This window comes from Salvelinus alpinus, chromosome 14 (assembly GCF_045679555.1).
Source record: "Salvelinus alpinus chromosome 14, SLU_Salpinus.1, whole genome shotgun sequence".
Taxonomy (NCBI): domain Eukaryota; kingdom Metazoa; phylum Chordata; class Actinopteri; order Salmoniformes; family Salmonidae; genus Salvelinus; species Salvelinus alpinus.
In genome coordinates, this window is record NC_092099.1 from 35039119 (window position 1) to 35066526 (window position 27408).

The 27408-nt window shown below is 42.6% G+C and overlaps 1 protein-coding gene and 1 pseudogene across 3 annotated transcripts in view; one reads left to right on the forward strand and one right to left on the reverse strand.

Moving 5' to 3' along the window:
- The window catches only part of LOC139538839 (guanylate-binding protein 1-like), a 33063-nt gene extending 11470 nt beyond the window's left edge, over nucleotides 1–21593 (forward strand). For 2 of the 3 annotated variants that reach the window (XM_071341325.1, XM_071341324.1), the window contains 10 exons: nucleotides 13714–13929; nucleotides 17276–17403; nucleotides 18000–18109; nucleotides 18273–18463; nucleotides 18650–18892; nucleotides 19176–19456; nucleotides 19755–19967; nucleotides 20095–20197; nucleotides 20330–20523; nucleotides 20662–21593. In XM_071341325.1, the coding sequence (XP_071197426.1) occupies nucleotides 13734–13929; nucleotides 17276–17403; nucleotides 18000–18109; nucleotides 18273–18463; nucleotides 18650–18892; nucleotides 19176–19456; nucleotides 19755–19967; nucleotides 20095–20197; nucleotides 20330–20523; nucleotides 20662–20883 (1881 nt within the window). In that variant the 5' untranslated portion in view covers nucleotides 13714–13733 and the 3' untranslated portion in view covers nucleotides 20884–21593. Of the gene's footprint in view, nucleotides 1–10313; nucleotides 10334–13713; nucleotides 13930–17275; nucleotides 17404–17999; nucleotides 18110–18272; nucleotides 18464–18649; nucleotides 18893–19175; nucleotides 19457–19754; nucleotides 19968–20094; nucleotides 20198–20329; nucleotides 20524–20661 lie in introns of those variants that run through there. The other variant, XM_071341326.1, reaches the window with a different exon arrangement.
- The window catches only part of LOC139538841 (guanylate-binding protein 1-like), a 46675-nt pseudogene that overhangs the window by 15064 nt on the left and 4203 nt on the right, over nucleotides 1–27408 (reverse strand).

The following is a 27408-nucleotide window of genomic DNA, read 5'->3' on the forward strand; positions in this document are numbered from 1 at the left end:
GGACGGCCGGGGTGTTAAGCATATCCCAGTTTAGGTCACCTAACATTACAAACTCTGAAGATAAATGGGGGGCAATTAATTCACATATGGTGTCCAGGGCGCAGCTGGGGGCTGAGGGGGGTCTGTAACAAGCGGCAACAGTGAGAGACTTATTTCTGTAAAGGTGGATTTTTAAAAGTAGAAGCTCGAACTGTTTGGGCACAGACCTGGATAGCATGACAGAACTCTGCAGGCTGTCTCTGCAGTAGATTGCAACTCCACCCCCTTTGGCAGTTCTGTCTTGGCGGAAAATGAATACACATACATAAAGGCATTTTTCAGCTATGATTTTACCACTCAGAATCCAGAATGGATATGACAATGGGGCCAGCACAGGATGTAATACACCCTTACAACAATCTACTTTTGTTCTTCTTGACTTGTTATCTGGTAAATTGCTACTATGTGTCAAAAAAAGAGCCCCAATTAGGGGTTAGTGTACTCCAGTAATAAAGGGCATGAGAGACTAGTCAGTGGTAGAATTGAGTTGGCACTTTATTGGCCCAAACATTCACAGACCCACAAGGTTGAGGTTACTCATGGACAGTAATTAGTAATACTTTTTTTTTGCATTGATGCATTGTATCTTCTAACTGTCCAAGAATAGGATCCAAAGTGTTAGGAAATATTTGTTCCCATAAATACAAAGGAGAATGTCTCTCCTCATACCTCTGGCTCTTTAGTCAGACTGCCAGACTGTGCACCACAGAGCCAATCAGGAGAGAATACATACAGGTCAACGGTGCCAATTGAAAGTCAAAGGGTTTACAGAGAACCCCTGTGGTTCAAGTCTGCTCTGCACATGTCTGAAAGTGACAGAGCCAGCAGCCAAGAGGGTTTTTCACAGTATGTCATAAAAAAGTATTACACTTATGAATTGATGTAAAATGCTAATATGTATTAGATCCAGTACAATGGAATAACTAAGACCTGAATTTGAATGCAGCGTGTTCCGATTCCTTCTTCTCTTTCTGTCCAGCAGGGTCAACCAAAACACTTGGTTCATGCAGATACTGGGGAAGCAATATATATATATAGAATAGAATAGAATATAGAATATAGAAGCAATATAGAAATGTATTGATCCCTTAAATTATTTTACTATTAAATGACTGTTGCGTCAAAAAACAGAACACTCTAAACATGAGCACAATGGCAGCTCTTCCTTTAAAGAACTCCAGGCCTCAAGAGGGCAGATAACCCAAAAACACGGGTGGAACTTAAAAATTGAGCCAGGATTTCTGGAGGGACTACTTTTACATGCGCACCTGGCAGATAAGCATGGGTATAAAATGTTTGGGCTCAGCTTTGCTTGGGTCCTCAACATACAAACAGCTCATTGTTCAACCCTAAAGACGCAACTGGTATGTAATGTTTGGAATTATTTATTATGTTGCATCCAGTGCTTAGCACAATTTACATGTTTAACTCTGGTAGGAGTGGTGACTTCTTTTGTTGTGGATATGTTCTGACTGCAGAAGTAATTGTTTGAAGTGCTAGATTAAATTGTTTAAACGTTTACTTTATTCAAAGCCATGCTTTGTTGCTGTGTCATGCATTGTTTATTGTGTAAAATAATGCATGTTTATTCTCTGTTTAAGGTTATCAACCTATTCATATTCCCTAATCCTTATTCCTCTGTCATTCAACTACTCTATTCAACAAATCAACTGTTTCAACATATTCAACAAATGGCATCAAAACCATAATAAAACACTAAACTTCCGGCGCCGAACAGGATGGCTGCCTCGCTTCGCGTTCCTTGGAAAATATGCAGTATTTTGTTTTTCTATGTGTTATTTCTTACATTGGTACCCCGGGTGATCTTAAGTTTCATTACATACAGCCGGGAGGAACTACTGAATATACGATTAACGTCAACTAACCACCCTTCCTACCAGGAATATGACTTTCCCGAAACGGATCCAGTGTCTTGCCTTCCACCTAATACAATGGACCTGATCCCAGCCGGCGAAGCTACACGACGCCGAAAAAGGGGAAAACGTAGCGGTCTCCTGGTCAGGCTTCGGAGACGAGCACATCGCGCTCCACTCCCTAGCATACTACTCGCCAATGTCCAGTCTCTTGAGAATAAGGTCGATGAAATCCGAGCACAGGTAACATTCGAGAGAGACATCAGGGATTGCAACGTGCTCTGCTTCACGGAAACATGGCTAACTGAAAAGACGCTAACGGAGTCGGTGCAGCCAGCTGGTTTCTTCACGCATCGCGCAGACAGAAACATACATCTTTCTGGTAAGAAGAGGGGCGGGGGGGTATGCCTCATGATTAACGAGACGTGGTGTGACCATCATAACAACACTCAGGAACTAAAGTCATTCTGTTCACCTGATCTAGAACTCCTCACAATCAAATGTAGACCGCATTATCTACCAAGGGAATTCACTTCGGTCATAATCACAGCCGTATATATTCCCCCCCAAGCAGACACATCGATGGCCCTGAACGAACTCTATCTGACTCTCTGTAAACTGGAAACCACACACCCTGAGGCTGCATTCATCGTAGCTGGGGATTTTAACAAGGCTAATCTAAAAACAAAACTCCCTAAATTCTATCAGCACATCGATTGTCCGACCAGGGCTGGCAGAACTCTGGACCATTGTTATACTAACTTCCGCGACGCATATAAGGCCCTCCCCCGCCCTCCTTTCGGAAAAGCTGACCACGACTCCATTTTGTTGATTCCAGCCTACAAACAGAAATTAAAACTACAAGCTCCCGCGCTCAGGTCTGTTCAACGCTGGTCCGACCAATCTGAATCCACGCTTCAAGACTGCTTTGATCACGCGGATTGGAATATGTTCCGCACGGCGTCCAACAACAACAATGATGAATATGCAGATTCGGTGAGCGAGTTCATTAGGAAGTGCATTGACGATGTCGTACCCAGAGCAACGATTAAAACATTCCCAAACCAGAAACCGTGGATTAACGGCAGCATTCGCGTGAAACTGAAAGCGCGAACCACTGCTTTTAACCAGGGCAAGGTGACCGGAAACATGACCGAATACACACAGTGTAGCTATTCTCTCCGCAAGGCTATCAAACAGGCTAAGTCCCAGTACAGAGACAAAATTGAATCGCAATTCAACAGCTCAGACACAAGGGGTATGTGGCAGGGTCTACAGTCTATCACGGATTACAAAAAGAAAAGCAGCCCCGTCGCGGATCAGGATGTCTTGCTCCCAGACAGGCTAAATACCTTTTTTGCCCGCTTTGAGGATAATACAGTGCCACTGACACGGCCCACTACCAAAACCTGCGGGCTCTCCTTCACTGCAGCCGAGGTGAGTAAAACATTTAAACGTGTTAACCCTCGCAAGGCTGCAGGCCCAGACGGCATTCCCAGCCGCGTCCTCAGAGCATGCGCAGACCAGCTGGCTGGTGTGTTTACGGACATATTCAATCAATCCTTAGCCCAGTCTGCTGTTCCCACATGCTTCAAGAGGGCCACCATTGTTCCTGTTCCCAAGAAAGCTAAGGTAACTGAGCTAAACGACTACCGCCCCGTAGCACTCACTTCCGTCATCATGAAGTGCTTTGAGAGACTAGTCAAGGACCATATCACCTCCACCCTACCGGACACCCTAGACCCACTCCAATTTGCTTACCGACCCAATAGGTCCACAGACGACGCAATCGCAACCACACTGCACACTGCCCTAACCCATCTGGACAAGAGGAATACCTATGTGAGAATGCTGTTCATCGACTACAGCTCAGCATTTAACACCATAGTACCCTCCAAACTCGTCATCAAGCTCGAGACCCTGGGCCTCGACCCCGCCCTGTGCAACTGGGTCCTGGACTTCCTGACGGGCCGCCCCCAGGTGGTGAGGGTAGGTAACAACATCTCCACCCCGCTGATCCTCAACACTGGGGCCCCACAAGGGTGCGTTCTGAGCCCTCTCCTGTACTCCCTGTTCACCCACGACTGCGTGGCCATGCACGCCTCCAACTCAATCATCAAGTTTGCGGACGACACTACAGTGGTAGGCTTGATTACCAACAACGACGAGACGGCCTACAGGGAGGAGGTGAGGGCCCTCGGAGTGTGGTGTCAGGAAAATAACCTCACACTCAACGTCAACAAAACAAAGGAGATGATTGTGGACTTCAGGAAACAGCAGAGGGAGCTCCCCCCTATCCACATCGACGGGTCAGTAGTGGAGAAGGTGGAAAGTTTTAAGTTCCTCGGTGTACACATCACGGACAAACTGAATTGGTCCACCCACACAGACAGCGTTGTGAAGAAGGCGCAGCAGCGCCTCTTCAACCTCAGGAGGCTGAAGAAATTCGGCTTGTCACCAAAAGCACTCACGAACTTCTACAGATGCACAATCGAGAGCATCCTGTCGGGCTGTATCACCGCCTGGTACGGCAACTGCTCCGCACACAACCGTAAGGCTCTCCAGAGGGTAGTGAGGTCGGCAGAACGCATCACCCGGGGCAAACTACCTGCCCTCCAGGACACCTACACCACCCGATGTCACAGGAAGGCCATAAAGATCATCAAGGACAACAACCACCCAAGCCACTACCTGTTCACCCCGCTATCATCCAGAAGGCGAGGTCAGTACAGGTGCATCCAAGCAGGGACCGAGAGACTGAAAAACAGCTTCTATCTCAAGGCCATCAGACTGTTAAACAGCCACCACTAACATTTAGCGGCCGCTGCCAACAAACTGACTCAGCTCCAGCCACCTTAAAAATGGGAATTGATGGAAATTATGTAAAAATGTACCACCAGCCACTTTAAACAATGCCACCTAATATAATGTTTACATACCCTACATTACACATCTCTTATGTATATGTATATACTGTACTCTATATCATCTACTGCATCTTGCCATCTTATGTAATACATGGACCACTAGCCACTTTAAACTATGCCACTTTATGTTTACATACCCTACAGTACTCATCTCATAGTTATATACCGTACTCTATACCATCTACTGCACCTTGCCTATGCCGTCTGTACCATCACTCATTCATATATCTTTATGTACATATTCTTTATCCCTTTACACTTGCGTGTATAAGGTAGTAGTTGCGGAATTGTTAGGTTAGATTACTTGTTGTTATTACTGCATTGTCGGAACTAGAAGCACAAGCATTTCGCTACACTCGCATTAACATCTGCTAACCATGTGTATGTGACTAATAAATTTGATTTGATTTGATAAAAAGGAATTGAGTTGTCCCTTTGCATCCTTCACGTGTTGAGCAAGCCGTTTTCAAGTTTGGGCAGAGCTGAAATAATTATAACACCTAGACAACTTGACAATGACCCATATCACAATCCTCATACCTCTTCACAAAAATGTACCTAAATCAATTTTGTAAAAAGGATTTTACTTACAAAAGACGTAGGAATTTATTTCCCCATTTAGATATAGGTTCAGTAGGCCACATGACCAAGGAGCTATTGAAATTCTACATTTTGAAAAATTATTTTAAAATCTTGTGAGATAAATGAACAAACTAAAAGGTGTGCAATATAGAAGGGTAGTCCGTGGACATACTCAGCCTTGTTTGAAGTCATTAGGTCACATGACCAAGGAGCTATTGAAATTTTACATTAGGAAAAAAATTATGTAAAAACGTGTGAAATGAAAATGGACAAACTAAAGGGTGTGCAATATAGAAGGGTAGTCAGTGGACATTCTGAACCTTGTTTAAATTCAGTAGGTCACATAACCAAGGAGCTATTGAAATTTGAATGTAAAAAAGTTTGTACTTTGTTTATGCTCCCTAACTAATTCAACTTGGAATACAAAATGCTGCTCACATTTCCACAGGTTTATTAGCTTTGGAAATCGAATTAATGTCCAAATTGTGAAAATAAGACCTGTGCAATGTTTTGCACAATTTTTCCAACATCATGACACTTATTTGGAGTCTGTGGCTCAAGTGGTTTGAAAGCGCGAATATCCGTTGAATATCCAACTTGAAACTGTCTTTACCTCGGTGCTGGACAGTAGGCCTATGGTTGGTATTCCTGTTTTTATTTTCAACACTGATGTAATTAGTACAGTCATTGGCTTCGAAAGTATTCACCCACCTTGGCATTTTTCCTATTTTGTTGCCTTACAACCTGGAACTAAAATAGATTTTTTGGGGGGGTTGTATCATTTGATTTACACAACATGCCTACCATTTTCAAGATTCAAAATATTTTTTTATTGTGAAAGAAACAAGAAATAAGAGAAAAAACCCAACTTGAGCGTGCATAACTAATCACCCACCCAAAGTCAATATTTTGTAGAGCCACCTTTTGCAGCAATTACAGCTGACAGTCTCTTGGGGTATGTCTCTACAAACTTGGCACATCTAGCCACTGGGATTTTTGCCCATTCTTCAAGGCAAAACTGCTCCAGCTCTTTCAAGTTGGATGGGTTCCGCTGGTGTAGAGCAATATTTAAGTAATAGCACATATTCTCAATCGGATTGAGGTCTGGGCTTTGACAAGGCCATTCCAAGACATTTCAATGATTCCCCTTAAACCACTCGAGTGTCGCTTTAGCAGTATGCTTAGGGTCATTGTCTTGCTGGAAGGTGAACCTCCATCCCAGTCTCAAATCTCTGGAAGACTGAAACAGGTTTCCCGCAAGTATTTCCCTGTTTTTAGCACCATCCATTATTCCTTCAATTCTGACCAGCTTCCCAGTCCCTGCTGATGGAAAAACATCCCACAGCATGATGCTGCCACCACCATAATTCACTGTGGGGATGGTGTTCGGTAAGGAGAGGTTTTGGGTTTGCACCAGACATAGCGTTTTCCTTGATGGCCAAAAAGCAACATTTTTGTCTCATCTGACCAGAGTAGCTTCTTCCATATGTTTGGGGAGTCTCCCACATGCCTTTTGGTGAACACCAAACATTTGTTTATTTTTTTCTTTAAGCAATGGCTTTTTTCTGGCCACTCTTCCGTAAACCCCAGCTCTGTGGAATGTACGGCTTAAAGTGGTCCTATGGACAGATACTCCAATCTCCGCTGTGGAGTTTTGCTGCTCCTTCAGGGTTCTTTGGTCGCTTTGTTGCCTCTGATTAATGCCCTCCTTGCCTGGTCTGTGAGTTTTGGTGGGCGGCCCCCTCATGGTAGGTTGGTTGTGCTGCCATATTCTTTGCATTTAAAAAAAAATGGATTTAACGGTGCTCCGTGGGATGTTCAAAGATTCAGATATTTTTTTATAACCCAACCCTGATCTGTACTTCTCCACAACTTTGTCCCTGACCTGTTTGGAGAGCTCCTTGGTCTTCATGGTGCCGCTTGCTTGGTGGTGCCCCTTGCTTAGTGGTGTTGCAGACTCTGGGTGTCACACCCTGGCCTTAGTTATCTTTGTTTTCATTATTATTTTAGTTAGGTCAGGGTGTGACATGGTGTAGTATGTGTTTTTGTATTGTCTAGGGTGTTGTATGGTTTAGGGGGTTAAGTAGAGTATATGGTTTAGTGTTCAGTGTAGGTCTCTAGGAAAGTCTATGGTTGCCTGAATTGGTTCTCAATTAAACAGCTGGTTATTGTTGTCTGATTGGGAGCCATATTTAAGGCAGCCATAGGCTTTAGCTGGTTGTGGGTAATTGTCTATGTTGAACGTTTGTTGCTTGTCTGTGCACTTACGTTATTTAGCTTCACGGTCGTTTGTTGTTTTTGTTAGTTTGTGTATAGTGTTCGTTTTCGTGTTTTCTCTCTTCCACAATAAAGAGATGTATTTTGCACACGCTGCGCCTTGGTCCAATCTCTCACAAGAAGACGATCGTGACACTGGGGCCTATCAGAACAGGTGTATATATACTGAGATCATGTGACAGATCATGTGACACTTAGATTACGCACAGGTGGACTTTATTTAACTAATTATGTGATTTCTGAAGGTAATTGGTTGCACCAGATCTTATTTTGGGGCTTCATAGCAAATGGGGTGAATACATATGCATGCACCACATTTCCATTTTAAATTTTTTAGAATTTTTCTTTTCATTTCACTTCACCAATTTGGACTATTTTGTTTATGTCCATTACATGAAATCCACATAAAAAAAATAAAAAAAGATTTAAATTACAGGTTGTAATGCAACAAAATAGGAAAAATGTCAAGGGGATTAATACTTTTGCAAGGCACTGTACATGACAAAAACGTGTACAATATGGCCGAGCCTAACTGAACCACAGCTGACTGCGAGGAAACGTGCTTCGGTAGCTTACTTTCGGTTATGTTCGGCTATTGTTGACATAGTGTGGGTCATGTACTAGTGGTGCGCGGGTCAGCGGTTTGTTCACCCGCCGCAATTGCTAATAACCCATTCCCAACCGCCCGACTACATGTGATGAAGTGACAATCTGAAGCCCACACCCAACCCTAATCCGCAAATATAGAAAATGCGCTATAGGCTACAGTCAAAGACTGCAGAACGATTTTTTTGTCAGAGGTTGCAGGATTTATTTAGCCTGTTTTAGGTATGTTTCTGATTATAATTTCCCGACATTTTGGTAGGCTATTTGTTAGTCAACTTGTCTATAATTAGATAAATGTAGCTTCTCTTTTGTAATTATATGTTGCACTAGAAGACTAAATAAACCCTTGCTCAACAGAATAATGTAATTGATCGATCGAATAATTCATTATATCTGATCGGTAAAGTTCTCGGTCATCTTTCACATAGCAAAGACGTTTAAAGACTGGGAAGAAAATACAATAACACAACAAAGAAACGGGAAAGATTTTTTGTGCAAAATGTCCAATTGACATCAGTTTGACCGGTTGTAAGGAAAAAGAAAGCTGTGAAAACGACCCAACTTGTTTCTGATAAGATGCTTTGATGCATATTTTATGTTGAAATACTAACAGCTTTTATGTTTTTATGATAAAGCCAGCACCTCTACAGATGGTATCTAACTGAGAATTGCCTAATCTCAAGATGCAGAAATTAATAAATCACATTTATCCAGTCCTGTTCCCAAGTCCAAATTTTGCCTACATTTGGTGTATCATTTTACTGCAAGAAATGCTTAATTCTGCAGGAGTTATTATTAAGACTATAGCCCTATTCACACGGGACTAGTATTACTAGAGAACGTTCTTTCTCTTTTTTTTCTATAATTTGACAGTTATGATGGAATCCTGGTGTGAAGATAGTTCAACAAATCCAGGCGGTAACAAGCTACACTGATAACTCGAGTTTGGTTATTGTCATGATGGAGGCCAGGCAGTGAGTAATCCGGTTTAGTTATGTTTAATAACTCAGAAATTGTTTGTATTAAAATGGTCCACAGGGTGAATATTTGTATTCGGTAGAGAGGATGTTATAGATTTGATTTCTCTCAAAAGGGGAGATGTAGTGATGTCTGATAGATTTGTCCCTAATTGATTGGTTATGCGTGTCATCGTCATAACCGAATATGACTAACCAAGCAATGACGACTAGCAGATAAAAGCTCTGTGGACTGCATGTTAATTACCTGATTTAAATGTCAGTAAAAAAAATTGTAACATTAGTTTAGTTTTTCTTTAACATCGACAACACACGTAACTGTGTCAACTAGGACATCGGGGTAGACAGCCCTTTGTCCACAGCAACATTGGGATTATTCTGCCCCGAAACGGTTGCTGTATCTATACCTCTTTCTTAATAATAAAAAAAAAAAGGATTTTGTCGCTCTTTTCAGAAAGGAAAAGTAAGCATGTTTCTTTTTTTCCAAGTGTCTCTGAACCTCAGTGGTAGTTTTACCTGTTGACTTCTCGAGGTTATTCTCACCAGTTGTGTTGAGGCTGGCTGGGGTGGTTGCCTGTGTGCTGTCCTCACTGGTAGACTGGGTGGCTCCTTTGTTGTGCTGCTAATTGTCTCTCTGGAGTAGGTGACTGTAGAAAAGCCTGAAGGTGTCGCCTGTTTCTCCGAGCGATGGTGCCGTGTTCAGTTTCCACAACGTAGGATCTTGGCTCTGGAGATTTGCTGATGACAACTGGTAGTGTTTTCCATCCTTTCTCTCCATCCAGCTTGACTCTTACTCTGTCCAGGGTTTAATTCTGGTAGGGGGTGCACTGAATGCCTCCTCTTATAGAAGAACTGGTAAGCTTGTTTGGCTTTCTGGTCCTTCTGTTTAACACCGTCGTAGCTGATGCGTTTTGGTTGGAGTTTCCCATCCAGCACGGGGACCGTCGTCCAGACGTCGTCCAGATCTGATGTCATGTAATGAGTTGCGCTGGGCTTGCTCCTGTTGCGCTGATGGGCGTACAGCTTTCTCCGCAGCGCCGTTTGCCTGCAGGTAATGGAGACTGGAGGTAGTATGAGTGAAATGTCATTCAGGGGTCGCTACTGCTCGTGTGCCTGTTTTGCATGTTATTTTGGCATTAATACGTGTCACATATCGGTTTGTAAAAAAATATATAATTGATTTAACAAAGCCGCATACAAACATGTTCTATTTTTTTGCTTTGAGTAATGCAGTTCCAAAATGCAGGTGTTTCAGCCTAGCTCTGCTTTCTGTGGTGGTGGGGCAGCTAGCGGAAAATACGGAGCGTTGGGGTTGGTAATGTTCTCTGGTTGCACCGTGATTGGCTCAGTGTTCTGTCACTTATGGGGACACTATGTCACCGCACAATCTATGGGGAGAGCTTGAAAATTCAACCCCTTTGGGTGCTGCCATAGATTTACATTAGAAGTGCCCATCCAAGAAGGCTCAAGGTCATTGGCCACAGATAAAATGACGTCAAATCACTTTATATCTACCGTAGCTTTGATAGGACTGATCATGTCAACATCATACTTTCAAAATCTTAGCTAGCAAGCTAGCAGTAATCATCATGAATTAAGTCGACAATTTACTGGCAAATCCTTTTCATATGAAAAGGAATTATGGATAAAACGTATCGATGCTCATCGGCCATTGGACATAAACATTACACAACAAGTTGGAAATCGCAAATTCAACAATGGAAGGAATCAGTGGCTAACTGCAAGCGTTGCAAAGTAATCACTAGCCTGCTATTCAGTGGAGTGGGTGTGTGGTTGGTGTGATTGGTGATAATGGCGCCGAAGGACATGGCTGCCGTTTTACGATCCCTGAACCAATTGTGCTAATGTGTATGTTTTTTTGCGTTATTTGTAACTTATTTTGTACATAATGTTTCTGCCACCGTTTGGGCCGCCTGGCTCGTTGCAAACTAATTTGCCAGAATTTTACGTAATTATGACATAACATTGAAGGTTGTGCAATGTAACAGGAATATTTAGATTTATGGATGCCACCCGTTAGATAAAATACGGAACGGTTCCGTATTTCACTGAAACGATAAACGTTTTGTTTTCGAAATGATAGTTTCCGGATCTGACCATATTAATGACCTAAGGCTCGTATTTCTGTGTGTTATTATGTTATAATTAAGTCTATGATTTTGATAGAGCAGTCTGACTGAGCGGTGGTAGGCAGCAGCAGGCTCGTAAGCATTCATTCAAACAGCACTTTCGTGCGTTTGCCAGCAGCTCTTCGCTGTGATTCAGGCTTTGAGCTGTTTATGACTTCAAGCCTATCAACTCCTGAGATTAGGCTGGTGTAACCGATGTGAAATGGCTAGCTAGTTAGCGGGCGTGCGCTGATAGCGTTTCAATCAGTGACGTCACTCGCTCTGAGACCTTGAAGTAGTTGTTCCCCTTGCTCTGCAATGGCCGCAGCTTTTGTGGAACGATGGGTAACGATGCTTCGAGGGTGGCTGTTGTTGATGTGTTCCTGGTTCGAGCCCAGGTAGGGGTGTGGAGAGGGACGGAAGCTCTACCGTTACACTGGCAATACTAAAGTGCCTATAAGAACATCCAATAGTCAAAGGTATATGAAATACAAATGGTATAGAGAGAAATAGTCCTATAATTCCTATAACTACAACCTACAACTTCTTTCCTGGGAATATTGAAGACTCATGTTAAAAGGAACCACCAGCTTTCATATGTTCTTCATGATCTGAGCAAGGAACTTAAATGGTTTTTTTTTTTACATTGCACTTTTACTTTCTTCTCCAACACTTTGTTTTTGCATTATTTAAACCAAATTGAACATTTCATTATTTATTTGAGGCTAAATTGATTTTATTGATGAAATGAAATAAGTGTTCATTCAGTATAGCTGTAATTGTCATTATTACAAATAAATAAATAAATAAAAGCGGCCAATTAATCGGTATCGACTTTTTTTTGGTCCTCCAATAATCGGTATCGGCATTGAAAAATCACAATCGGTCGACCTCTAGTAGAAACCACATTTGTTCAAGCAAGTCAACCATATCAGCTATGTTTTTTTTTCAATGCAGTAAATGAGGCTGAATGAACTGTTTCGCTGCCAACCAAGGCTCCGCTGATAGCCAGGTGTAGTAGCAGTGGTAATTGTTGGTTCTGTTTTATTTACCTAACAAATAAGGAACACTCAATGTGCACTTATAAATCATAACAATTTTAATCAAAATACAGCTGTAGACAGAAGTCAAAGATCAGACATCACACATACAACTGATGTCTCTCCTGAGTTCTGCAAAATAGGAAAAGTCCAAGTTACTTTTATCATGCTTGTAGCCAACCCCCTGTGATGTAACTGCCTATGTCATTACCTTCTACTCATGAGACCAAGCCCATGCATTCACAGCTATACAAACAATCGTTTCAGTGTTATCTAAAGGCTCAGCAGTAATTGTCCACTCCCCAAGTTGATTTGTAGTGGTATGTCTGACTAGTCTCTTATCTCTTTCACTCCCCTGCAGGGTTCTGTGTTTATCTTTGAGGTGCTTTCTCACAGACCGTTTCTTTATAAGAGGCAGAGACTAGAAAATAACTGAAACAATATTAAACCTTATGTATACAGTGGGGCAAAAAAGTATTTAGTCAGCCACCAATTGTGCAAGTTCTCCCACTTAAAGATGAGAGGCCTGTAATTTTCATCATAGGTACACTTCAACTATGACAGACAAAATGAGAAAAAAAATCCAGAAAATCACATTGTAGGATTTTTAATGAATTTATTTGCAAATTATGGTGGAAAATAAGTATTTGGTCACCTACAAACAAGCAAGATTTCTGGCTCTCACAGACCTGTAACTTCTTCTTTAAGAGGCTCCTCTGTCCTCCACTCGTTACCTGTATTAATGGCACCTGTTTGAACTTGTTATCAGTATAAAAGACACCTGTCCACAACCTCAATGTCACACTCCAAACGCCACTATGGCCAAGACCAAAGAGCTGTCAAAGGACAATGGGTAGAGTAAGTCTAAATATAATTGTATTCAAATTCTGGCTTGTGGGAGACTATTGCCTCTTTTTTAGGGCGACTTCGGTTAGACTGATAATCCATGAATTAGCGATCGTAACAGTCTGATATTTAGACAATTCATGGAGCAATATTGTGACCGTTTCTTGTAAACTAGAAAATGTGATAGGCTAGTCTCATGTGTTGAACGAAACCAAGTAACAATTTAAAATATGTACCTTTTTAAGATGAAATAATAATTTTGTATCACTGTAAACCCGGTCTGTTATGATCAGCATTTATTCACTCCATATCCCCAGCCCCTGTGGCGCCTTCATCACTTTACATTTAATTGCACAAAAAAAGTTGTAACTTTTATGACACACACACAATCAAAAATTCTTGTGTGTCCTTGCCAGTGTTGCTATAGGACAGCATCATGGCAGGCCAGGCAGTATCCATGAAGGAACCAGTATGTCTGATAGAGAACGACAGTGTTGGGAAGCTGCGTGTGGTCCGCAGTGCCCTGGACATCCTGGACCAGATTGACCAGCATGTGGTAGTGGTGTCGGTGGTTGGGCTGTACCGCACCGGCAAGTCCTACCTCATGAACAAGCTGGCTGGCGAGAAAAAAGGTGAGCACATCCACTAAAGTATTTTTGAATCTGTGGTCCGACCAAAGTCCAAACTAAAATATAAACGAAATATGTAAAGTGTTGGTCCCATATTTCATGAGCCTAAATAAAAGATCCCTGAAATTTTCCATATAGACAAAAAGCTTATTTCTTTGAAATGTTGTGCACAAATTTGCTTACATCCCTGTTAGTGAGCATTCCTCCTTTGCTAAGATAATTCATCCACCTGACAGGTGTGGCATACCAAGAAGCTGATTAAACCATTCACCTTGTGCTGGGGACAATAAAAGGCCTCTCTAACATGTGCAGTTGTCATACAACACAATGTCACATGTCTTGAGGGAGTGTGCAATTTGCATGCTGACTTCAGGAATGTCCACCGAGCTGTTGCCAGAATTGAATGTTCACTTCTCTACCATAAGCCGCCTCCAACATCGTTTTGGCAGTACGTCCAACCAACCTCACAATGCAGACCACACGTAACCATGCCAGGACCTATATAACCGGCTTCTTCACCTGCGGGATTTTCTGCACAAACTGTCAGAAACCGTCTCAAGGAAGCTCACCTGCGTGCTCGTCGTCCTCACCATGGTCTTGACCTGACTGCAGTTCGGCGTCTTAACAGATTTCAGTGGGCAAATGCTCACCTTCGATGGGGTTATGGTATGGGCAGGAATAAGCTACTGACAACGAACACAATTGCATTTTATCTATGGCAATTGTAATGCACAGTGATACTGTAACGAGATCCTAAGGTCCATTGTTGTGCCATTCATCCGCCGCCATCACCTCATGTTTCATCATGATAATGCACAACCCCATGTCGCAAGGATCTGTACACAATTCCTGGAAGCTGAAAATGTCCCAGTGCTTTCATGGCCTGCATAGTCACCAGACTTGTCACTCATTGAGCATTTTTGGGATGCTCTGGATCAATGTGTATGACAATGTGTTCCAGTTCCCGCCAATATCCAGCGACTTTGCACAGCCATTGAAGAGGAGTGGGACAACATTCCACAGGCCACAGCCAACAGCCTGATCAACTCTATGCGAAGGAGATGTGTTGCGCTGCATGAGGCAAATGATGGTGACACCAGATACTAACTGGTTTTCTGATCCACGCCCCTACTTTTTTTAAAGGTATCTGTGACCAACATATCCATAGATTAGGGCGTAATGAATTTATTTCAATTTACTGATTTCCTTATTTGAACTAACTCAGTAAAATCTTTGACATTTTTTCATGTATTTTTGGTCAGTGTACATAACAATATGCAAGACCTCAACACTGTTATATGGTTAAGGAATGATTATGTATAAGATAATGATTTCTCATAAAGTGTCACGATCGTTGAAAAGAGTAGACCAAGGCGCAGCGTGCTTAGAGTTCCACATAATTTTAATAAACTGAAACTCACTGAACAAAACAACAAACAACCAACCAAACGAAACGTGAAGCTATACAACTAGCGCTTACAGGCAACTAAACATAGACAAGATCCCACAAACCCAAAAAGGAAATGGCTGCCTAAATATGATCCCCAATCAGAGACAACGATAAACGGCTGCCTCTGATTGGGAACCAGATCAGGCCACCATAGACATACAAATACACCTAGATAACCCACCCAAGTCACCATCACGCCCCAACCAACACAGAGAAAAAACAGCTTACTATGTACAGGGCATGACCGTACCCCCTCCCAAAGGTGCGGTCTCTGACCGCAAAACCAGACTCAATAGGGGAGGGTCCGGGTGGGCATCTAGGATGGATGACGCAGGGCGTCGGGGGCGGCTCCGGTGCGGCGGCATCGCCAGAAACACCGTACCGTGGGTCGTCGCTGGAGGCACCGGACCGTGGATCGTCGCCGGAGGCTCCGAACCGTAGATAGTCGCAGGAGGCTCTGGACTGAACCCCTGCTGAAGGCTCTGGACTGAACCCCTGCTGAAGGCTCTTGACCTTTGCTGGAGGCTCCGGACTGTGGCCCGTCGTCGGAGGCTCCGGACTGTGGCCCGTCGTCGGAGGCTCCGGACTGTGGCCCGTCGTCGAAGGCTCCGGACTGTGGCCCGTCGTCGGAGGCTCCGGACTGTGGCCCGTCGTCGGAGGCTCCGGACTGTGGCCCGTCGCCGGAGGCTCCGGACTGAGAACTGTCGCCGGAAGCTCTGGACTGTGGAGGCGCACTGGAGGCCTGATGCATGGGACCGGTACAGGTGGCACCGGGCTGATGACACGCACCTCAGCACGCCCGCTCTGCAGCGCTATCAATGCCAGCACCTCTCTCCGGAATCTTGCGTCGAACTCCTCACTCGACTCCCTGACTGGCCCACTCTTCGAAAACAATGTTTTCTTGGGGTTGCCTCTCGTGCTTGCGCCGTTGAGCTATCTCCTCGTATCTTCGCCGTTCCGCTTTAGCTGCCTATATCTCCTCCTTAGGACGGCAATACTCCCCAGCCTGCTTCCAGGGTCCTTTTCCATCCAGGATCTCCTCCCAAGTCCACTCCTCCTGTACACGCTGCTTGGTCCATTTTTGGTGGGATCTTCTGTCACGATCGTCGTATGAGTGAGACCAAGGCGCAGCGTGCTTAGTTCCACATAATTTTAATAAACTGAAACTCACTGAACAAAACAACAAACACCAACCAAACGAAACGTGAAGCTATACAACTAACGCTGACAGGCAACTAAAAATAGACAAGATCCCACAAACACAAAAGGGAAATGGCTGCCTAAATATGATCCCCAATCAGAGACAACGATAAACAGCTGCCTCTGATTGGGAACCATATCAGGCAACCATAGACATACAAATACACCTAGATAACCCACCCAAGTCACCATCACGCCCCAACCAACACAGAGAAAAAACAACTTACTATGTTCAGGGCGTGACATAAAGATAGGGTAATCGCAATGTGAAACAGAAAGTGTTAACTTATGTACAACATTTGTCATTCAGAGTTAGAGAGACAGATTTGCTGCACCTAAGTACAGATTTGTTCTGTTCTGACCACCAGTCCGCAAAATTGGAAATTCGACACATCCTGTTATTACATTGTGGAAACTACAGTTTCTCTTTCAGTTTTACACCATAACGTACAACCAGACAGCAGAGCAAACATCAACAAAACATTTTTTCCCGACCACATTTGTTCTAAGTGGGTTGTGTAGATCAGGGTGCCGTTTTGCACTGGCTGCTAGTTTCACTTTCAGTCTGTCAGTATTATATACAGTATAACTAGACAAAAAGGTTCATCTGAAAACCAGCAGCCTTGAGTAAACACTTTACATCCTGCTGCCTCTTTACAGATTCCATCCTAAGAACCGTTTTTATCCTCTGTCCTCAAGGTTTTGCCCTGGGAGCCACCATCCAGTCCAAAACTAAGGGCATCTGGATGTGGTGTGTGCCTCACCCTGAAAAAAGAGACCACACCCTGGTGCTGCTGGATACAGAGGGTCTGGGGGACGTGGAGAAGGTGGGAGGTCAAAGTTCACTCTCTGTCAAAAACCTTTTATGGCTGTTTAGATGACAGAATATAACATTGCTATGGGTAAAATCCCATGTTATCTCAATAAACTGTGTCTAGTACTGATAGCTGATGTCATCAACTGTATATAATGTCTGACTTATAAATGTATGAGATATATACACATTGATTCTAAAGAGTATATCAAATAATGACCCATGAGCTTAGTTCAACTGTCATACCCCATCAGAACCCCAAATATAAGCTTGTTTTACTCCAATGTTTGTAAATGTAATTAAACACTGTATAACATCATGGTTAACTACAATTATGATGTCACGGATGGTGAGTCATTGCACCCATAGCTCAGTCTATGAATTTAAGTGGTTACATTTCTCTAGGCTCATCCCTCATTTAAAAAAAGTTTTTTGAATCAAAACTGAGTTAGGGTGCAGCTTTTAATGTTTCAATTAAGGATTCCAGCTTTGACCTTTATTTAGGTAGGGAGCCCATAAAACGGCGTATGGAGTAGACATTTAGTTACAGACTTAATTTCATTCTAGTATGAACAGAGTACCAATGTGTTCCTTCTGTTGTGTCTGCAGGGTGATGAGAAGAATGACAACTGGATCTTTTCCCTGGCTGTCCTGCTCAGCAGTACTCTGGTGTACAACAGCCTGGGAACCATCGACAACAACGCCCTGGAGAAACTACAGTATCCTTCAGCAGGCCTATAAAGAAATATAGTGTAGTGTTGTATGTCTGGGTTCATTTCATCCCCAACAACCGAACCAACCTCAAAAAGCGCTAATCGCTCAGCACTATACTGTATGTTAGTAAATCTGGGTTAATTTTGTCCTCAACACCGCCTTCTACAGCTATGTGACAGAACTGACAGAGCACATCAAGGTGAAGTCCAACCAGGGAGACGGGGAGGAATCTTCAGAGTACCTGCGTTACTTTCCTTCCTTTGTGTGGACAGTCAGAGATTTCACCCTGACCCTGGAGGTTGATGGGAGACCCATCACAGCCAATGAGTACCTGGAGAACGCTCTTAAACTGAGAACAGGTGAAGGGAACACCAGCTAGCACAGCTAACTTAATCTCTTAATCTAAACCATGGTTAGATTGAATTTACCAATGTTGACAATACCTTTACAAAAAATATTAAATGCTTTTCTTCCACACAAATGTCACGGTTAAACATTTAATTTGTTAATTAATGATTGATGTACTTTTCCTTTCATTTACAAAGGTCATAGTAAGAAAGATCAGGCATACAACCTGCCTCGTAGCTGCCTGCGGAACTATTTCTCTCCTCGCTGGTGCTTTGTGTTTGAGAGGCCAGCCAGCGGAGACAAAATGAGACGTATGGAGGAGCTGACCGACGCTGACCTGGAGCCTGCCTTTGTGGAGCAAGCCAAGGAGTTCTGTGACCACGTCTTCAAGGAGGCCAAGACCAAGACCCTGAAACAGGGCCTGAAAGTTACCGGCAGACGTGAGTATTACAACACTGATATTGGAAAGCACTTATGAAAGTAGGTCATGATGTTTGATAATACAACTAAACTACTGCTGCTACTATAACCACTTCCTCTATTATTATTATGATGATTACTACAACCACCATGACCAGTACAACTAACAACGCCATTAGTACTTCAAGTCCTACTAATTCTACTACTTACTTTACTTCTATACAAGCAACACTGACCACTACAGTACTACCACCATCACTACCACAACTACCAGATATGCTGATTTCCTGCCCTCTCCTGCAGTGCTGGGAAACCTGGCAGAGACGTATGTGTCTGCCATCCGTAGCGGGCAGATCCCCTGCCTGGACAATGCTGTGTTGGCTCTGGCCCAAATTGAGAACTCCAGTGCCATCGAGAGGGCCAGGGCCCACTACCAAAAGGGCATGGCTGACTGGGTAGCCTACCCCACAGAGACCCAAGAGGAGCTGTCTGAAGTGCATGCTGTCATGGAGAAGGAGGCTGTGGCCATATTCATCAACAACTCCTTCAAAGACGAGGACCAGAAGTACCAGTTGGAGCTCATGGTATGGGAATGTAGAGTCTATATTCAATGAGTCAATATTCAATTCAGTGATGCATGTATTTAACAAGATGAGGATAATTTGTCATTTGTGTTAGCTACCCCTTTATGCTACACTTACATGTACATTTTAGTCATTTAGCAGACACACTTATCCAGAGCGATTTACAGCAGCAATTAGGGTTAAATGCCTTACTCAAGGGCACATTGACAGATTATTCAACATTTATTACCTCAACTGAACCAAGACATTCTGGTTTGTTCTGGTACATTCTGAACCAACATCTCAAACACCAAAATAGAAAGTGCTTCAAGAGGAGTATGAGAAGATCTGTGAGAGGAACTACAAGGAGTCCCAGAAGGCATGCGAGTCCAAAATCGAATGCATCTTTGCCCCCTTGGAGGAGAAAATAAGGGATGGCTCCTACATGACCCCTGGAGGATACAAAGAGTACTGCAACGACCTGAAACTGGCCACCAGCGAATTCAGATCTGAGGGAGGCAGGGGAGTGAAGGTATGTTGGGGAGGTGGTGCTATTTTAGGATATTATGTAATTATCATGTTTTGTGGATGCTGGTCAAAGGAGTTATGAATGCACTGATGTGATGTTGAAAGTTAAATATTATGTGTGGTTGTTCCAGGCTGAAGAGGTACTGAAGGAGTACTTGGAAAGGAAGGCCATCATTGGTCAGACCATCCTGTCAGCAGACCAGTCCCTCACTGAAGCTGAGCAGAGAGCAGAAGGTGATATAGGTCACCATGAATATGCACTCCATGACCTGGCAACAACATTCTAATGACCACCAAATGGAGGCTTACCTCTCGTTCTCTTTGATATTTATCTCTCTCTCTCACACATACTCTGTCTACCTGCAGCGGAGCAAGCGAAAAGGGAGGCATCTGAGCGGGAGAATCGAGCCATGGAGGAGCAGCTGGTTGTCCAGGAGAGGTTGAGAGCGGACCAGCAGAGGACGTATGAGGAGAATGTGAACCAGCTGATGGAGAGGATGGAGAGCGACAGTAGAAATGCCGTGGCAGAGCACGATAGAGTTCTGCAGGCCAGACTTAAGGTAGGAATTTTAAAAACACAAACATTGAGGACAACACTTTAAAACTACAGGAACTCTAGGGGTAAGATTAACTGTGTGTATGTGTTTTGTTTTAATGACACAGTCCGTGATGTGTAAAAACAAACCTTGTAATTTCAGGAGCAGAATGACCTTCTCCAACAAGGGTTTGATGACAGAGCACACCAAATGCAAAGAGAGATAGATGCGCTTAAGGGTGCGAAGGCACAAGAGGAAGAGAAAAAACCCTCATTTATGAGCACAGCTCTGGATACTGTTGGGACTGCAGCTACCTTGTTCCTTCCAGGAATACTTCCCAAAGTAGGAGGAATGGCTGTGAAATGGCTGTCTAAGTGGTTCTGATGTAGGTTCCCGAGGAGGATGATGAGCTATTATTCTTATAGACATATGGATTGACTGAATGTGTATTTATTGGTAGTTGATTCATGGATTTAGATTAAGCACTCAGTCAAGGTTTTATTTGATGTTAGTTTTTTTTGTACGTCATTTGAATAAATAATTAGCATGCCTAATCATAATGAAGTAGAATTTTTAGAAAGCACTCTTAAAAGGTTTTGCAGTTTTACTATTACCAAATAGGCCTACTTCTTTGTAACACTGACAACATTTACATGCAGACCAATATCCTGTTATTATTCGGGATACTCAAGTACTCTGTTTTTGAGTTGATGCATATAAACGTCATATTCCATTTACAATAACCCGAAAAAGCTTGTATCCCGGTTATGAGAATCCCGTATAAGATGCCTGGGATATGCTGATCTTAGACGGTAAACTGTGGCATGTAAACGTCCTATTCCGTTTACTGTTTTCCACAGTCTGCACAGGCTCAATTTCACATATGAAACAAACCTGACTAAGTTACATCAGCTCTGTCAGCAGGAATGGGCCAAAATTCACTAACTTATTGTGGGAAGCTTGTGGTAGGCTACCTGAAATGTTTGACCCAAGTTAAACAATTTAAAGGAAATTCTACCAAATACTAATTGAGTGTATGTAAACTTCTGACCCACTGGGAATGTGATGAACGAAATAAAAGCTGAAATAAATCATTCTCTCTACTATTATTCTGACATTTCCTAACTGACCTAAGACAGGGAATTTTTACTAGGATTAAATGTCAGGAATTGTGGAAAAACTGAGTTTAAATGTATTTGGCTAAGGTGTATGTAAACTTACAACTTCAGCTGTATATAACATATATTTGTTTTGCTGTTATCCTGTTTATCTCACTCTTAACAACTTAATAGTTAGTAGTTACTGTATTTATGACTGCTATTCTTTGTTTTTGCAACATGAAATCACCATCAGTTAGCATGTGGAACATTCAGGGCCTAAACTCATCATTCTTTGGACTGAAGAGTTTAGCACTGAAGTTCAACAATAATCTTAAAGATGTTGACGTCATCATTCTGTAGGAGACATGGTGTAAAGCTGACATTGTCACTCACTGTCCCACAGGCTACAAAGGTAATTGTGCCATCATAGAAACACAGCTCTGTCAAAAGAGGCAGAGACTCTGGAGGATTGATCATTTGGTACAAATCCGAACTACAAAATCTAATTGATCCCCTCAAAATTGGTAAATATCACATTTGGTTAAAACTGAAAAAGTAACTTGTACTGACAGAAAATATGTGTTCCTTTGCGCAATATATATCCCCCCCTCAGAATCCCCATATTACTCAGAGGAGATCTTCCCCACCCTTGAAGAAGAGACGTGCCATTTCCAGGCCCAGGGAAATGTGCTCATCTGTGGGGACGCAAATGCGCGCACAGGAACACTACCTGATCTAACGACCATATGAGGGGAAAGCTTTATTTCAGGCCATACTGTTTCTAACTGCCTTAATCTCACCCATAGAAACAACAGTGACAGCACCATCAACAAAAACGGAAGGGATCTGTTGCAGCTCTGTCGAAGCCAGGGTCTGTACTTTGTTAATGCTAGGTTACAGGGGGACTCTTTGGGGAGATTCACCTATTGCTCACCTCTTGGCCACAGCACAGTAGACTATATGATTACAGACATTGACCCTTTCTCTCTCAGCTCATTCACTGTCAAGCCACTAACACCTCTGTCTGATCACAGCCAAATTACGTTGTTCCTCAAAAGAACAGACATGGAAACAACCACACATTCACAGCCCAGTAAGGTACAACATCAGAAATTCATACAGATGGGCCCAAAACAGCACAGAAGAATACGAAAGTAACCTGTAACCAAAAAATCCAAACACTCTTAGATACCACATCCACTCACAGTAAAGAAGGCATCTGTCACGCCCTGGCCTTAGTTATCTTTGTTTTCCTTATTATTTTAGTTAGGTCAGGGTGTGACATGGGGGATGTTTGTGTGTTTTTGTCTCGTCTAGGGTTTTGTATTGTCTAGGTTTTTTTTGTAGAGTTCATGGGGTTGTGTTCAGTGTAGGTGTTTATGTAGGTCTATGGTTGCCTAGATTTGGTTCTCAATTAGAGACAGCTGTCTATCGTTGTCTCTGATTGGGAGCCATATTTAGGCAGCCATAGTCATTAGGTAGGTTGTGGGTAATTGTCTATGTAAGTTGCCAGTGTCTGCACTTATTTGTTTTGTATAGCGTCTTGGTTTGTTGTTTTGTTTAGTTTGTTTTAGTGTTCTTCGTCTTTCTTAAATAAATACATAATGTATTTATATCACGCTGCGCCTTGGTCCTCTCTTTCACCCGAAGACGATCGTGACAGCATCAATCCAGCAGTAAAAAACATCAACTATATATTCAGGCAAACGGCAAAAGAAGCACAACTGAAATTGATTTAAAAAATATTTTTAAAAAGACCACAGATGACAACTGGTTTGATGCAGATTGTAAAATTTACAATCCAACCAAAAGCACAGAGACCCAAATAATGGTGAATTACGCCGTCATTACTATGAGACTTTAAAATTATAAAAATGTACACTCAGAACCAAAAACAAAAAAGCACAGTGCAAAAGCTGACACTAATTGAGTAGTCCATAAACACAAACAACTTCTGGCAAAATTGGGGGGAAAAACTACAAAAAACTAAATGAGAGGAATTAGCGATACAAAATGGTGACATATGGACAACCCATTTTAAAACACTCTACAACACCGTTCAAATTGACACAAACGCAGAACAATGCCAAATTCATGAGAAGTTGAATGGATTAGAAAAAGCTATAAAGGACAATCAAAATCCATTGGACTCCCCAATTACTGACCAGGAGCTCTATAAGAAACTTCAGGCTCTCAAATAAAATAAAAAACATGCAGACCTGATAGCATCCTAAAGGAGATGCTGAAACCCACTAGTACAAAATTTCAATTGGCTATATTAAAACTGTTTAATTTGATCCTGAGTGTAAGTTATTTCCCTGATATCTGGAATCAAGGACTCATAACGCCAATCTTTAAGAACAGAGACAAATTTGACCCTAACAATTAGAGGCATTTGTGTGAACAGTAACCTGGGGAAGGTTTTCTGTAGTATTATAAATGTAAGAGTTCTAAACTTCCTTAATAAGCACAATGTCTTGAGTAAAAGCAAAAATTGGATTTATACCAAAACATCGCATGACTGATCATATTTGCACCCTACACACCCTGATAGATTAATATGTCCACCAAAATAATAGCAAAATATACGCTTGCTTTCTTCCAAAAAGAATTTGATTCTATTTGGCATACAGGACTGTTCTACAAAGTTATTGAAAGTGGTGTACAGGGTAAAACATATTACATAATTAAATCAATGTATACTGGCAATACGTGCAGCATTAAAATTGGCAAGAAAATAACAGAATTCTTTAACCAGGGACGGGGCCTTCGTCAGGGTTGCAATCTGAGCCCTGCACTCTTCAATATTTACATCAACGTATTGGCCACTACTCTAGAAAAATCCTCAGCCCCTGGTGTTAGTGTCCACAATTCAGAGGTTAAATGCCTACTCTTTACAGATGACCTATGCCTGCTGTCACCCACAGCACATGGCCTACAGCAGAGCCTGGACCTACTAGAGCAGTACTGCCAGACCTGGGCCCTGGCAGTAAACCCCAAAAAGACTAATAATGAATTTCCAGAGAAGATCCAGATCTCTGGGAATTAGACCAAAGTTCTCAATTGGTACAACATATATAGAGTACTGCACACACTACAATTACTTAGGTTTAAAAATAAGCTCAACTGGACACCTTAATGATGCAGTGAATGAACTGTTGAAAATGTCCCAGTTCTGGGATGCTCTGGATCGACATTGTGTTCCAGTTCCTGCCAACATTCAGCAACTTCACACAGCTATTGAAGAGGAGTGGGACAATATTCCTGTCACGCCTTGACCTTAGAGATCCTTTTAATTCTCTATATGGTTAGGTCAGGGTGTGACTAGGGTGGGCAATCTATGTTTTCTATTTCTTTGTTGGCCGGGTATGGTTCCCAATCAGAGGCAGCTGTCTATCGTCGTCTCTGATTGGGGATCATACTTAGGCAGCCTTTTTTCCACCTTAGTTTGTGGGATCTTGATTTTGTATAGTTGCTGTGTAGCCTGCAGAACTTTACGTTCGTTTTGTCTTTTATTGTTTTTTCGGTGTTCATTTGTAATAAAAGTAAGATGCTCGCCTACCACGCTGCACCTTGGTCTAATTCTTCCATCAACGAGCGTAACAATTCCACAATCAATGGACTGATCAACTCTATGCAAAGATGTGTTGTGCTGCATGAGGCAAATGGTGGTCACACCAAATATTGACTGGTTTTCTGGTCCACATCCTACCTTTTTTAAGGTATCTGTGACCAACAGATGCATATCTGCATTCCCAGTCATGTTAAATCCATAGATTAGGGCCTAATGAATTTATTTCAGTTGATTGATTTCCTTAAATGTAATTCAGTAAAATCTTTGAAATTGTTGCGTTTATATTTTTGTTCAGTGTATATTATGATTGCAGAAAAGTCTTAGTTATAGTCTAGAAATGTTTTTATTAAAGCCTCTAGATTTAAGCGCTATACTAGTACAGTGATAATTTCACCAAAACCTGTAAATACATATACTGTATGAGAAAAATAATACATCACTCTTGCATATAAAGCTTATACTGATACTAAGCATGGCTATCAACTTCACTTTTCGCTTTACATTGCTTGATAAAGCTAACAAATGTGTACATGCTCAGGTAATACACAATGTTTCTACTTCATAAAAGCTCCCCTCATGAGCTTATATTGAAAGAAAGTGTTGGCAGCGTCCAATCCAAATCGAAGAACAGGCATGACTGTAGACTCAAGGAAACCACCTCCTTCCTTCTCAGGTGTGTTGCTCTTCTTGAACTCCTCTATCTCCTGTCTCATTAAGTCAGCTTTCTCCTTGTGGCCCTTCTCCAGCAGATCCTTCTGCTCCTGCACCTTGCAATCCAAGGCCCTGTGGAAGTCCCGTTCCTGTTGCTTCATCTCCTCCTTCATCTTCTCTTCCATCTGCTTCAACTTCTCGTCTTTGCTTCTGCGATCGTCCTCCATGGTGCGCTCCATCTCCAACCGTTTCTCTTCAGCAGCCTTCTTCTCCTGCTCCAGCACAGCTGATATCTCCTTCTCCTCTGCATGGTCCAAAGGAAGAGTTGAGGTAGGAAAACACTCTACCTTCTGGACTACTCATATTCTCTCTCATATGGAGTCAACAGACAGCCCCTGATCTTTTCCATGTTCTGGAGTAGGCCATAACTTTTAGATTACTCTTTCAAACATCCCAGGTCTATGTTGACTTTGTGCAAGATTATCACCAATTTATTGTGAGAAGTCACTCCAACCAGAAACCTGAATGCAACCAGATAATAACATCCCAATGGTATATTTTGGACTTACCGTGGATCTTTTTCTCATTTTCGGTCAATTTTTTGTCAGCTTGTAGGATGGAATTCTTCTCTAGACTCTTCTCCCTCAGGAACTGCTCAAGAATCTCCTCAGCCTGCAGAAAATACCCCAAAAGGCCACATGTTTTATCATTGGTTGATGGCAATCTGTTTCTGGTATGATGCTGCAGATGGAAGCTAATGTGCATCATAACAGTAACAGAGGTTGATAGAAACAGCAATCCATCGACGGAATTGAAACTAAGTGGGATCGGCCTGAAAGATGAGAACAGCTCCAGTGTTTAATATGGATTTTTTGATGAATGTTAGAAAGGATTCTTACCCTAACTCCTTTATCAGGCTCGGCTCGGTACTGTGCAACCATGTTGTCATGGTGATTGCAGTAAAGCTCATATCCTCCAGGTGTGGTGTAGATCCCCTCCTTAATCTTCTGGGCCATCGGAGCAGACAGCTTCTCCAGAAGGGCCGCACACTTCTTCTCTGAGGCATCCTCGTTCTGGATGAGAAGGTCAGCGTAGTGCTTTGCAATGGCCACCTGCAGGAGTCAAGACTGTTTTAGGGAAGGATTTGTAAAAAGTGGTCCTTGACAGAGTTAAGAACTAAGGCAGTGTTTGTACCAGGCACAGATCTGAAATGATGACCCTTACCGCCAACGCTTTCAAGAAATCCCCATTTTCGTCTTTGAAGGATCGTTTCATGAAAGCCTGCGTGGCCTGGTGGTCTGAGCGGAGGTGATGAGCTGAAATCTGACCCATGTCCACAGGGAATAAGGCCTTCACCTCCTCCATGCCCCTCTGGTATACTACCTGGCCCTCATCCACAGCAGCCTGGTTCTCAATTTGAGCCATGGCCAGCACCGCATTCTCCAGACAGGGTACAGAGCCTTTGGCTATGGTCTCCACATAGGTGTTAACCAAGTGGCCGAGCACTGCAATCAGATAGAGGCGGGAAGAAAAATATAAGTGTATACATTTGGTGGTACAATAACATAGGATACATTCAATGCA